Source organism: Juglans regia, chromosome 4 (assembly GCF_001411555.2).
Source record: "Juglans regia cultivar Chandler chromosome 4, Walnut 2.0, whole genome shotgun sequence".
In the NCBI taxonomy this organism is placed as follows: domain Eukaryota; kingdom Viridiplantae; phylum Streptophyta; class Magnoliopsida; order Fagales; family Juglandaceae; genus Juglans; species Juglans regia.
The window spans coordinates 25,179,405-25,192,128 of NC_049904.1; the positions used below are offsets into that span (position 1 = coordinate 25,179,405).

Below are 12,724 nucleotides of genomic sequence, written 5' to 3' on the forward strand. Positions count from 1 at the left end.
TATTCCTTCTGAGTTGTCTTTTATGCCACCAAACATTGCATAAATTGGGGAAAGAAAATAAAACAGTAGCATAAAAGCCCTGATTCCTGCATACAAGTTTGACTGCTGTCTACTTCAGCATGAGTACCAACTTTGAACATTGCTTAGCACATCCTTGACCCACAATATCAGAGACCCTTTAGGTCCACTCAACCTTATCAAGAACAGAATTACCTAGCAATTGGAGGTGCTGATTAACCAAACTAGGGAAGCAGCCTGAATGTATGTGGCCCACATTGCTGCCATCTACACTACAGAAATTTTCTGTTTCTGGTGAAGAATTTTTCAGCCAAATTCACAAGACCAGACCAGAATGAGGTAGACAGCTGAACCGAACCCATTAACCATTAAGCAAACATATGAAGGGTACATATATAGATTATGTTTTCATAAGATCCTGCCATATGACTACATTCATGTCATGTCTTTTAACTTCCACTAGTGGAATACATAATAAATAGCTACATATTTTTAAGTATCTGCCTTCCTAAATCACACAAAAGACCAGTTTATGAACATGAAGGCCAGGCAGTGATTTGAATCATCGTCATCGAGAACTTTCCATGTGATGGCTTGCTCATAAGACAGTGGCCTACCCATGCTGGAAACGCACAGTCCTGCTGGCAGATATGCAAATCCCTGCAATTTGAAGAACCACATCAGTTGCTTTTGATCAGTTCTCAATGAATGCCAAAGACCAGTGTTGTTTTGCACTATAAATAATAAAACCATCGCCTAGGGAAAGATGTGCTCGTTACCGAAAGAGTTCAGTAAAACACGTTTAAGATTATACAGTATTAGGTTTGGATCATGGATCAATTTAAGGGGTATTGATTGTTAATGTGTTGAATGTTTTGAACTTATTAAACATATCTTACATTCTTTGAAACATTTTTTTAATGTTCTAATGCTTTCCAGTGGATTTAAATATCTTAAAGGTACATCTTTTAGCATCCTAGGAAAAAGTATAATCAAAATTTTCTCGTTGATAGCAAGCACGAGGCATCATTACCTGCTGCATGATCTTGGAGAATTCGGAACAGAGAATCTTCCGGCCAGCTTCATCAAGAATCTTGTCAAGCATTATGTCTTGAAGGGCCACAAGAGTTGTTTCAAGCATGTCAAGTCCAGCCTGGTTTGCAAAGGTGAAAACCGGAGATGCCTGCACTCACATTTATCCCAATGGATAATTACATGCACTCACATGACTAGGACTTAATATTTAATTCATTGAGCAAAGGAACATAAATTATAATAGAAAATGTTTACCAGTTTACCTTGATGTCATTAGACAATCTCGAGTATGTTTCACTAAGATGCATTGGACATAGGAAATTTAGAACTACATAACAGGTGACTAAGCAGAAAAGGTTATTACATTTGTTTTCACTGAACAACATAGTATTGCATCTGAATGGTGCCAAAGTTGCTTTAAGATAGCATCACCAGCTTGGGAGTCAACCTGAAAGAGCTCTCCCCCAGTGTGGACCCTAAAACATACCACAATTAGATAAACAAGCAGTTAACAATGAATGTTTTGCACCTATTTGAAGCTAAACAGATGCAATTTCTATGTGTACCAATTGTTAAACCATAATCACGTGTATAGGTTGCTTTAACGATTCAACGAAAGATAGATTTAGCTAGCCAAGGCTTATAAATTTCTCACAATTTCATTGACCTACTTTGCATTACCACCGACCCCTATACTTCATAACCAAATCTTTCACAATAAAAAAAATATTAGCAACCCTCAAGGATAAGTGCAATTAAAAGAAAATCTGATCAGGATGTCAACCTGTAGCCCCGGCAGATCCATTGTGCCAAAGTAAGAGCCTCAGGTGAACCAGGAAGGGGTTTGGGTCCTGCATGTGAGCTAAGGCGGGAGGGGGAAATAGCCATGGCAACCCTCTGAACAGACCCTACAACGCTACGCACATACTGGCGAGCCATGGCAGCCACATTGTCCCGTAAGTGGTTCTCAAAAGTAAATTGGAAAGCAATGGTCAGGACTGATCTAAGGTTGTAACTATTAAGATCAGCTTCACTGGCTGGGCGGGCACCACCAGCTCCTACTTCAAGCGTAGACGCCAAGTCCAATGTTCGAGTTGCAGCTGGCCCATCCTGCAATACAAATATCACAGAATTCAGCACACAGGCTTATAACTTTAAATAATTTTAGCAGTAAATCAGAGACATCACCGAACTGTTTTAGGATCCAATGGTATCACGCGAAAACCAGATGGCAGCAAAGGAGCATCATCAGCAAAGGATTCATCAATAGGTGCAAAGACAAGTTGAGCAGAGGCACCAACTGCATTTTCATCGACCCCGCTGCAAAGCTGTCACCACATATTTTAATCAAAATAAGTGATCACAGCAAAAATACCAATCCACATTGATGAAGGAAATGTCCTTTAAACAAATAAACAAATACCACACCATGTGATACTACTTCCTCTGCCCAACAATAATAGATGAGGTGCTTTTCTTTCTAGGAAGTCTCGAAATAAATGGATGTTTTCAACGAATTAAATCATCTGCCCTATTAATTTCCTTGTTACCCTTAAATTTAAACCAGCATTTTTTGGCCATATTTTAGGAAGATTGTCTCATAAAAATGCAAGTCATCTATTTATCAAAATAAAAATGCACGTGATGTCAACTTTGATCTATTGAGTGACAAAAGGAATAAAAAAAATCAACCTGCAATAAATACATATCCCGTGCCAAAGCCACATCTTCAGGGGAAAATGCATGACCCTCTAGCCGAACCACCTCCAAGAACTTTGTTGATGAATTGTGAAAGTTCACTTAGAAAATCAGGGAATAATGAAAGAAAAAAATAACTGATGGGAAATAATTTGAGCAGATGAAAAAATTTGTCACCTCCTCATGTTCCACAGTATGGGCGAGAGGTAAGATGACTTGGCTACCAGGAAAGCCACCCGGTCTTGCACAAGGAACGGCAAAAGGGCTAGCTCTAAGACATGCTGCAGAGTAGGCATCAACCCCATAGTCAGCCCACTCCGAACGGTGCTCCCTAAGAAAACGAACCAGCAAGGCAGGGGGAACATTCTGCAGACCCCCAAGAACACATAATTAATCTTGCACGGTCAAATAAGAATATAAATTTAATATAAAGATTGAAGCCTCACTAATCAGTAAGGTTTCTGAGAAAAGAAGAGGGGTGAGAGAGATGGAGGTACGATAAAATGATGCTAGAAGGAACCAGTGAAACAGCCATTTGAGATTACCTGCAGAAGCATCGATGCCTTGGCACACAGAACCCCTCCTCCAAAAGTTGAGAACATTGATGTGCTGTACTGGGAGCCAAGAAATTTACTTGGAGATGAGTTTACCATGATAGTGACATCTTCCACACCATCACTACCCAGAAGTGACCAACCATCATCCGCAAATCCATTAACAGCATCATTGAACCCCCTGTAGGTCATGCCAATAAACATTATAGTCAATGGAGAATAAAGAATGACCCAAGAACATGAGAGAAAACAATTCTGAGGTTTTGCCACCTGCATTATAAAGTGTATGATAGATCCAGCAAGAAAAGCAGCTTAAAGCAAAAGGTCTCAACAGGGCACGGCCCCATTGACTTGAATACCATGTTTGGAGACCTTACCTGCAGAGTCTCTGACTGAATGTCCTCAAAACAGCAGGCTGGCGGCCCCCACCATACTGAATTTCTCCACTAGTCTCTTGTGCAATTTGTCGAATGTGCCGCAAGGCCTGTGTAGTAAGATTAAAAAGGCATAAATGGGTAAGATATGAAATACAGTACTGACCAGATAAAGAAAGAACGATTTCTAATATCACAGTTTCTTACAGCGATAGTCATTTTCTGAGCAAGAATCTTTGATGATTCATAAAGTGGCCTGAGAACTTCAGGAACGCTCCAAGCCTAGGACAACCAAAATACATAAAATTAAATGAAAAATAAAAAAGAGCTTTTAAGGCGAAGCGGAATTCAATAAGAACTTCTCACATCTAAATCGACATGATCTACAATGTGAATAATGGAGCCACCACCCTCACAAGGTCGAATTAGATAGCCACTGGGAAGCATTTCAGCTCTTACAAAACTAGTATTGGGAGGCCCTGATGGACCACCAGTAGAAGTCGTCAATGATCTCACGCAAATCTGCAAATATTATTTTCAGAACATAAAAAAGTTACAGTTACATGAAAACTTCCAAGGAACTGAAGTGAAAGACTTAGTATATTAGGGACAATTAATATTCCTACAAAATGAAGAAATTAAATAAGAAAAAAGAAAATCAATTTTCCAGGGTCAAATCCACCGAACCAAAATGATAACTGATAGGTTCCTGGCCACATCTTGTAGAAGACATGGCAGCTTACTCTATGAAGTCCATAACAACAGAATAGTATTGATGGGCTTGTGAAATTCCATAAAAACTTTCTTTAAGCAAATAAAATAACATCTTTCATATTAAGGGAATATGAATTACCACAAGACTACCATCGTCCAAACTTGCAGTATATCTCAGCATCCAGAAGTCGCGTGCTGCTGCCAATGTTGTAGGTGCATAAGTCTGATAGAGAACCAAAAAATTAAAAAGTAAAGCATTTTAAATTGAAATTGAAGGTAAGACAATGTAATTCTGAAAGTCGACTAGACATAATCTTAAAAATGATTAACTACTAGTTTAAAGAGACAACAAACCTGCATGTATATGAGCTCTATTGTCCCCCCATTTCCTGTAGGGATTGCACTCAGTACATCTAGGCAACGACAATCGCGAAACCACGATGGACAGTCTTTAAGGATTTCAGCGACCTGTAATGAACTTATCATACACTTTGTACTAGAAAAAGCAGAATATGCTTAAGAGGTAATGGGAGGAAGGTAACCAGTAATACTGGGAGAAAAATACCTTTGTGGGCTCTAGACTCACAAGACCGCAGGCTCGTGCTGCTACCCCACTACAGTTGCGGGAAACGGCAACGATTCCAATAGAATCCGGACCAGGCTACATGTTATCAACAGAAAAGTTACATTTTGGTACAGAAACAATAGTGCTGCAGAGTAATATGCATGCGTGCACATATGCTCAAACATACATAATTACACATCTCTGAAGAAATATTCCAGAGGTCTTACCTTCATCCCAATCATCTGGACCCAGTCAACAGCAGTTCCAGTAGCCTTGGAAAGGAACTCTGCCAGGGCCTCCTCAGCAATTGCCAGAAGACTGCATCTTAAAAAGAGGGGTCAAGCCCAGAATAATTAATATCATTATTTTGAAAAATGTGGTTCAACGAGACAATCACTTACCCAGCTGGGTTATTAGCATCCCTTTGGGGATGCTGAGGTGTTGGGTTCTGCTGTTGTTGTTGCTGACCACTCATGACCACAGACTCACAGCTATTGTCTGTGGTCGTTCCAGATGCCTGCTTAGGATCACCAAATTACATTCTTAGATTTAATACATATATAGTGATCATATTCACAAGTTTTTCCTACAGGACATCGAAACCAAAAGAAAGATGTAAAGACCCAAAGTAAGGGTAAGTAAAGTAACTTGATAAAGCTACTATTTGGTTCGGCAAATCTTGAACTGGTAATTAAAACAAAGTATTACAGCCAGGGTTCAAGGTCGAGAATCTTACACTCTGTAGTTGCTGTCGCATGTATCCATTATCATAAACCAAATGTGAGACCTGCTTCTGTAAGCGGTCATTCTCTTCCATCAATAGCTTGTTCATGGCAGTCAGCTTTCTATTTACTGTCTGGAGTCGAGAAGCTTCCTTCCTCTGCTTTTCACGGCATCTACAAAGAAAAAATGAATAAAATCCAAACTTAGTTAACAGTTTGCCAAATCCACTTTAATTCATAACATCAAAATAGATAGATAACTCTAATACTGGTAAAAAAAATGAAGGCGACAAAGACATTCCAAAGGGGAAGCATATAGGAGGTAAAACAACCCATTCCATTGTTCCTTGATTTTCATTCATACTTCCAAAGGCGCCAAAGACAAAAGAAAAAAAAGGGATGAAGTATTGGATATGATTAAAAAAAAAGTAGATAAACAAATCTTTGCATAGATTATAAATGAAAAACATCTATGAGCATAAGATGAATTTATTTATTTGATTTATTTTATAATAGTTCTTTTTATAGGTGATTTATCTTATTATAGTTGCCCTCATGCCTGGGTAAGATTCTCTCCTATTTGGTACAATACGTGGAATATTTCATTGAAGTGGGGGCAAAATGTAGAGTTAAGATTCGAACTTACAAATTTTGTTTGATAGCACATTAATTCATCACTAGTCTCAAAAGTCTAAACTAACGGAAATGGATGAATTTGATTAGTGAATTATATTATAATATAGTGTATTACGGTACGGATTTCAAATTGTGTAAAAGATACAAACGCAGAGAAATAAGTAACAGAAGGCTGTCATTATCATACTTGTAATGTAAACACCCAATAGAAGAGCACGCCAAACAAAAAAAGACCCGTGACTTGTTAAGAACTCCAGTAATTGTTATCTACTCTTTAATTCTAAAATAAACACGAAAACATAAAGAATCAATATAACTAAACAATAAAAATAAAATAAAGAGAATGCCTGAAGAATAAAAAGAATCAACGTTGTCATCAAAAAAATATTGATTAGCTCTCTTTATCACCCCTTCCATGCCTATATTCTGGGTAATATTTTTCCCCAACTCCACAAAGGCAAAAATGAGAGGAACACAACCAGAATATAGGCATTTTATGCAAAGCAGAAACAGGGGGCAGCAAAGCAAAACAAAGCCTCCAGCAGACACGCAAGAACACACTTTCTTCACTACTACGGGCTAAATATGCAAACTAGCAAAGATTTTAGCATCTCCCAAAACCCGAATCATATCATATCAATATAATTAGACAGAGGTCCCTTATTTTCAGCAGAGCATAATGAAAACGGTGAAAACCCATTCATAACAAACCCACATTTCTCCTTCATAAATCTCCAAATATTACATAGAATAGATGAAAAATCGACACTAGACAAAAAAAAGTAAAGAAAATAGTAAACTGAGACAAATTCAAAAAATAAAAAAAGTCTTATCACTGTAAAATGAACTGATCGTGACTAAAAACCATACACTAGACAAAAAAAAACCACTAGTGTAAATCCTGACTTTTTTGGGTAAGTGCAAACTGCAAAGCCAACAACTTCTACTTCTGCTGTGCATGAAAAAGAAACAAAATTTGTGATAAGAAAGATCCATTCCGCATTCCTCATTTTTTCGTTGCCAAATTGGAAAGAGACAACCAAAAGCAGCAAGTCGAAAAAAGAAAAAAAGAAACGAAGAATTTCGGTTTAATCAAGGTAAAAAGAGTAAATGTATGAATAACAATGAAGTGCATTATTTTTCATCTTTTACATATCATCTCCATCTACCTGCGGTTCTGAAACCAGACTTTGATCTGCTTGGGCTCAATGTTGGAAAGAATAGGACATTCCCTAATGAGCTGCTGCCTTCTCAAAGAGCTAGGCTTTGGGCATTCCGAGTACACCCTCTCCAACGCCTCCACCTGCTCTGGAGTATACCTCACGTACTTGCTCGTATCCATGTGTTTATTTGCTGAATCTTTGTGCATGGAAAGCGCCATACATATAACGAACAGTACAAAACACAAAAAGCATAAAAACCACTAAAAAAAAACCAAAACCAGCACAGACCCAGATGTTGTTTTGGAGTTCCTGAGGCCTCCTGAAAATGGGATTCTAAAAAGGCGGTAGCTTTGGTTCTGCTTCTTGAGATTCTTTGTTATTGTTGATGGTGGTGGTGTTCTGGGGCAGGCTCTCTTCTCCAAGAGAGCCTACTTTCTCCTTCATCAGCTGGTGTGTATTGTTTTCGTTCTATAGCAAAACAAAGGCGAGGGAAGAGCTTGAACTTGAACAGGGAAGGGGGGTCCTGAGGTCTTTATCTTAGACGCCAATATCGATAATCTGAGAGAGAGAGAGCCAACCCACAGGAAGAGAGAGAGTGTTCGTTTTTGCGTCTAGGTGACAGAAAAAACATACAGCTACTGGTAAATGAAAAAGCCACTTTGCTACATGCCTATTAATATTGCCACTGCCCTTTTTTCTTTCCTCTGGGTTTTGTTTTTTTGTTTTTGGAAGAAAAGACCCTCCATCTCTGTCCTTCTCTCTGTGCCTTTAACTGTGTGATGTGAAAATTGGGAGAAGAAAAAAGAAAAGGGAAAGGAATAAATGACAGGGCAGATTCTGGCCTGACACAACATAGAGAGACCCTTTTTTTCTCTTTGACAAACGGGTCGCTGTTCATCTTTCTCTCTCTTTGGGGGAAAAAGATAAAGCTAAAGATATCATAGCCTCTCTCTCTCTCTCTCTCTCTCTCGCTCGATTGGAAGACATTTTCAGATTTTCTTGATGATGGATGATGAATCATGGGTGTATATGGTATGCATGGCATGGCTTGTCATGTCATGCATGCATGATAGCGGAATTAAAATGTGAGCAGTGTTGTGTGAGAGGGACAGGGATGTGCATGGGAGGCGTGAGGACAGAGACAATGGACCACTCACCAAAAAAGCAAAAAGAAAACAAACAAAACAAACCGAAATGGACGAGAATTGAGGGGTTGGATTTGGATAGATCTGTTTATCTTTCCTAAAAAGAAAAAATAAAGTTTAAAATAATAAACTATAATATTTTTATTAAAATTTTAAAAATCTAATTCTAATATCACTTCATAATTATCACTTATTTTAAAAAATTCATATTTATATTTTTAATAAATAAATTTTAATAACTATCGAGACTTCCATAAGAGTGATTTTTCTCTATCCAAGTATAATCCATAACACTAATAAGTGTTAGAATTGTCTAGGCTATGCGAATCTCATTTGTTGTGCCATTGGATTAGGTTTGTATAATGAGTTGAGATGAGATCAAAATTAAAAGTTGAATAAAATATTATTAGAATATTATTTTTTAATATTATTATTATTTAAAAAATTAAAAAATTAAATTATTTATTATATTTTATATAAAAATTTATAACGAAAAGATAAGATGGATTGAGAGTATTTCTCAATCCAAACTGAGCTAAGGAACACGGGATGATCTCTCCATTTAAAAAAAAAATTAAAATGATGATTATAGAGCATCTAACAAAAATGAAAAAAAATACTATATTTATAAAGAAACCTCACATAAATAAATCAATAAATTGACATAATTTTTTATGATATATTAGATTTATTTTATTATAAAAATAATTTTATTATCTATAGTATAAACGTGTCACATAAAATTACATATTTACTATCACATAATCTTTTTAAAATTAAAACATTTCTGCAAAGAAAATTGCAAGGATGGATTCAACAGCATGTGAGAGCTGCATGTGTCGACGAGGCGTTAGAATCGAACACGAGAATTTCGATGGGTCAAGTACTGTATGGCGGGAAACAACAATTGGATGCATATATGAGATTGGAAGACTGGAAGTCCATAAAAATACAAGACGAAATTGCAAAAATAAAAACAACACGACATGATAACTAGTCAGCTGCCAATTACCTGTGACCAACTAATTAGATAAGAGTATAAAATAAATTTTTACAATTTTTAATGAATTTTTAAAACTATTTTTATATCAATATCAAATAAGAAAATTTTATGCCTGGTTTAATTTCAAGTCTAAAATTTAAAATTTTAAAAACTTTGAAAATCTTTCATCTCATCATTACAATTTTTTCAAATTCATACACAAAATAAAATAAATAATTCAATTTTTTTAAATCTAAAAATAATATTAAAAAATAAATCCTAACAATATTTTATTCAACTTTTTAATTTTAATCTGAACTCATCTCATTAAACAAACGAGGTCTTAGTTTCATTCAGGTGTGAGGACACGCTCTCCACATTATTCACGTGAAAATACTTGATTTATAAGAGAAGTTTAAAAAGTAAATAACTTATCAACTAAATCTACTATGTAAATAATATGGAGAGTGTGTTTTAAGGGTAAAAATTTGTGTTCACTAGTCATGTCCGATCGTGTTATGTTAAGTCATGAGTATTAAATTATATGGATCAACCAGAATATGACTAGTTTAATTAAACTGACCATGTCTTAAAATCCTAATAAGATTCATATAAATAACGGGTGACACGACCCGTATAACCATTTTCTTATAAATGGAATGAGCTGGCGTGTATATTAATTTTTTAAGCAATTAATATAATTTTATATATAAGATAAGTTATACCATATAAATCATTCATAATTACAGTTAGAATCTGATAAAATATATTGTTATCAATATCCAAACTAATTATATATAAAAAAAATTAATATTTTCATAAAATAATTTTACATATTAACAAAACAAGTTTAATAGTTTGATATATTAAGTAATCAAATATTAATATTAATATTAAATTAAAAAAAAGACGTATAAAACTAAACATTTATAAAATTAGATATATCAAAATCAAACTCGCTTATTTCGTATCATGTTTCTGTCAAGCTCATAAATCGTGTCATATATTGTTATCCCACTATTCTCCATACCAGTTACAAGCATAGGTACTTTATTAAATACTATATAAATTATAACATGTATTTATTTATTTTTACTCTAAATTTTAATTAGTTTGAGTAGGAATTATTGAAACCTCTATCTCTCTCCGAACCTAATCCCTCTACTAACAGTGATGTCTTGACATATACACTCTATGTACCCCAGCAAGCTAGTCTTTGACATAAGTGATAAAATGGTGATGCCCCAAAATCTCAATCGATGTTTGGAAATAGTTTTGGTCTCATTTCATCTTGTTTTATGTCACCTCATATCATTCTATCTTTTTTTTTTTTTTCAAATATTACTAAAATATAAACATTTTCAAACTAATCATTACAACTTTCTTAAATTTTTAAACAAAAAATAATTCAAACTTTTTCAAACCCCAAATTAAAAATTATATTAAAAAATTATATTTTAAAAATATTTTAACTTTATAATATTTTTATTCAATTTTTTTTCTCTCATTTCCTCAAATAATCCCATAAAATATAGAGATTTGGATAGTGAGTTGGGATGAGATGAAATGAAATGAGAGTAGAAAGTTGAATAAAATATTGTTAAACTATAATTTTTTAATATTATTTTATTTTGAGATTTGAAAAAGTTTATTTGTTTATTATATTTTGTTTGAAAGTTTGAAAAAGTTGTAATGATTAGACGAGTTGAGATAATTTTTTAATCCAAATAAGGCCTAGTTAACTCAAACTATCTTACTACTATTAAGTTAAAATCCCATAAAATGGTTCAAGTTATGATGTCTTATGGGGTTTTGGAAAAGGATAGAGAAAATGTTGAATAAAAATATTATAAAGTTAAAATATAGTTAGAAAATAATTTTTTAATATTATATTTTTTTTAGATTTAAAAAAATTGAATTATTTTTTATATTTTGTTTGAAAGTATGATAAAGTTGTAATGAGAATTAGTTTAAAAGTATTTATATTTGAGTAATGATTGAGAAGAAAATAAGATGAGATGAGATGAAAATATTACCAAATATTCCTTCTAGTACTCACTATATAAAAAAAAAAAAAAAATTATGATAAGAATCCTAAGGGCTAGAATATTCTAATATTGCCTAGAAATTTGATGGTCGTTAGAAAAATCCATAGCAAATAGTCAAAGACCTTACCCCATTTGGATTGAGATTCGATCTCTTCAACTCATATTTTTTAATCATTATAATTTTTTTAAATTTTTATACAAAATATAATAAATAATTTTAAATTTTTAAATCTTAAAATAATATTAATATTAAAAAATAATATTATATCAATATTTTATTCAACTTTCAATTTTCATTTAATCTCAATTCACTATTCAATCTCATTTAATATACCTTAAACTTTCTCATAGTTAGAGTCCTTGAGACATATCTTCCAAACTATTAATTAAGCACATGCATTTCTTCTATCAAATAGATTATATTTATGAGAAATTTTATATAGAAGTCTTATACCACACATCTCAATTAAATAAATATGTAATTAATTTATCATTTTTATCATTTCATAATGTTTAAATATGTATATATTTAAATAAAATAATAAAAATAATAAATCATATGTTTACTAAGCAACTAGTTTATGATATAAGCTTCCTGGTAGCATTTTTATTTTATTTTATTTTATAAAAATACACTCCAAACAAAAAATGATGGTAAAAAAAAGTAACACACCAGCAGTAGTACTACTTTGTAAAATAAACACGCAATCAGAATTAAACCCACTAGCGTACGTCTTTATCTTTATTCATTTCAGACACTAACAAACCATCAACTTTATAAACCATGCAGTTGATTGAAATTGGCAGGCAGGAAGATGTCGATGATCATGCATCTAAGTGCGTACTTGCTTTTCTTTCAGCTTCTTTTTTACTTTTTCGATCTTAAAATAGTTGGATACACGATATATATATTATGATGGAAGATCATCAGTACTACTGGCATGGCCTCTCATTAATGGATTACTCCAGACTTCTGGAAACATGAGTGCCAATGACTACCAAAGACAGACCTGAAGTACTGGCAGTATAGTGAATTCAGCTAGCTAGCTAGCTCTTAGGTATAAAGATGA

General features: G+C 33.9%; 1 protein-coding gene across 2 annotated transcripts; it reads right to left on the reverse strand.

Moving 5' to 3' along the window:
- Positions 1 to 358: 358 nt before the first annotated feature.
- LOC109011210 (homeobox-leucine zipper protein ATHB-14-like) lies at positions 359 to 8,215 on the reverse strand. Of its 2 annotated transcripts, XM_018992318.2 has the most exons (19): positions 7,768 to 8,214; positions 7,486 to 7,675; positions 5,695 to 5,854; positions 5,360 to 5,475; positions 5,186 to 5,276; positions 4,959 to 5,054; positions 4,748 to 4,861; positions 4,533 to 4,616; positions 4,046 to 4,201; positions 3,887 to 3,961; positions 3,683 to 3,789; positions 3,297 to 3,486; positions 2,929 to 3,117; positions 2,746 to 2,826; positions 2,247 to 2,381; positions 1,838 to 2,163; positions 1,418 to 1,529; positions 1,052 to 1,201; positions 359 to 678 (listed from the first exon to the last, which is right to left on the reverse strand). In XM_018992318.2, the coding sequence occupies exons 2-19, from the start codon at positions 7,656 to 7,658 to the stop codon at positions 532 to 534; spliced, it is 2,502 nt and encodes an 833-aa protein (XP_018847863.1). In that variant the 5' UTR covers positions 7,659 to 7,675; positions 7,768 to 8,214; the 3' UTR covers positions 359 to 531. The 2 variants fall into 2 exon arrangements, with proteins under 2 accessions (XP_018847863.1, XP_018847862.1); XM_018992317.2 differs by having other exon boundaries at positions 7,486 to 8,215.
- Between the last annotated feature and the right edge of the window lie 4,509 nt (positions 8,216 to 12,724).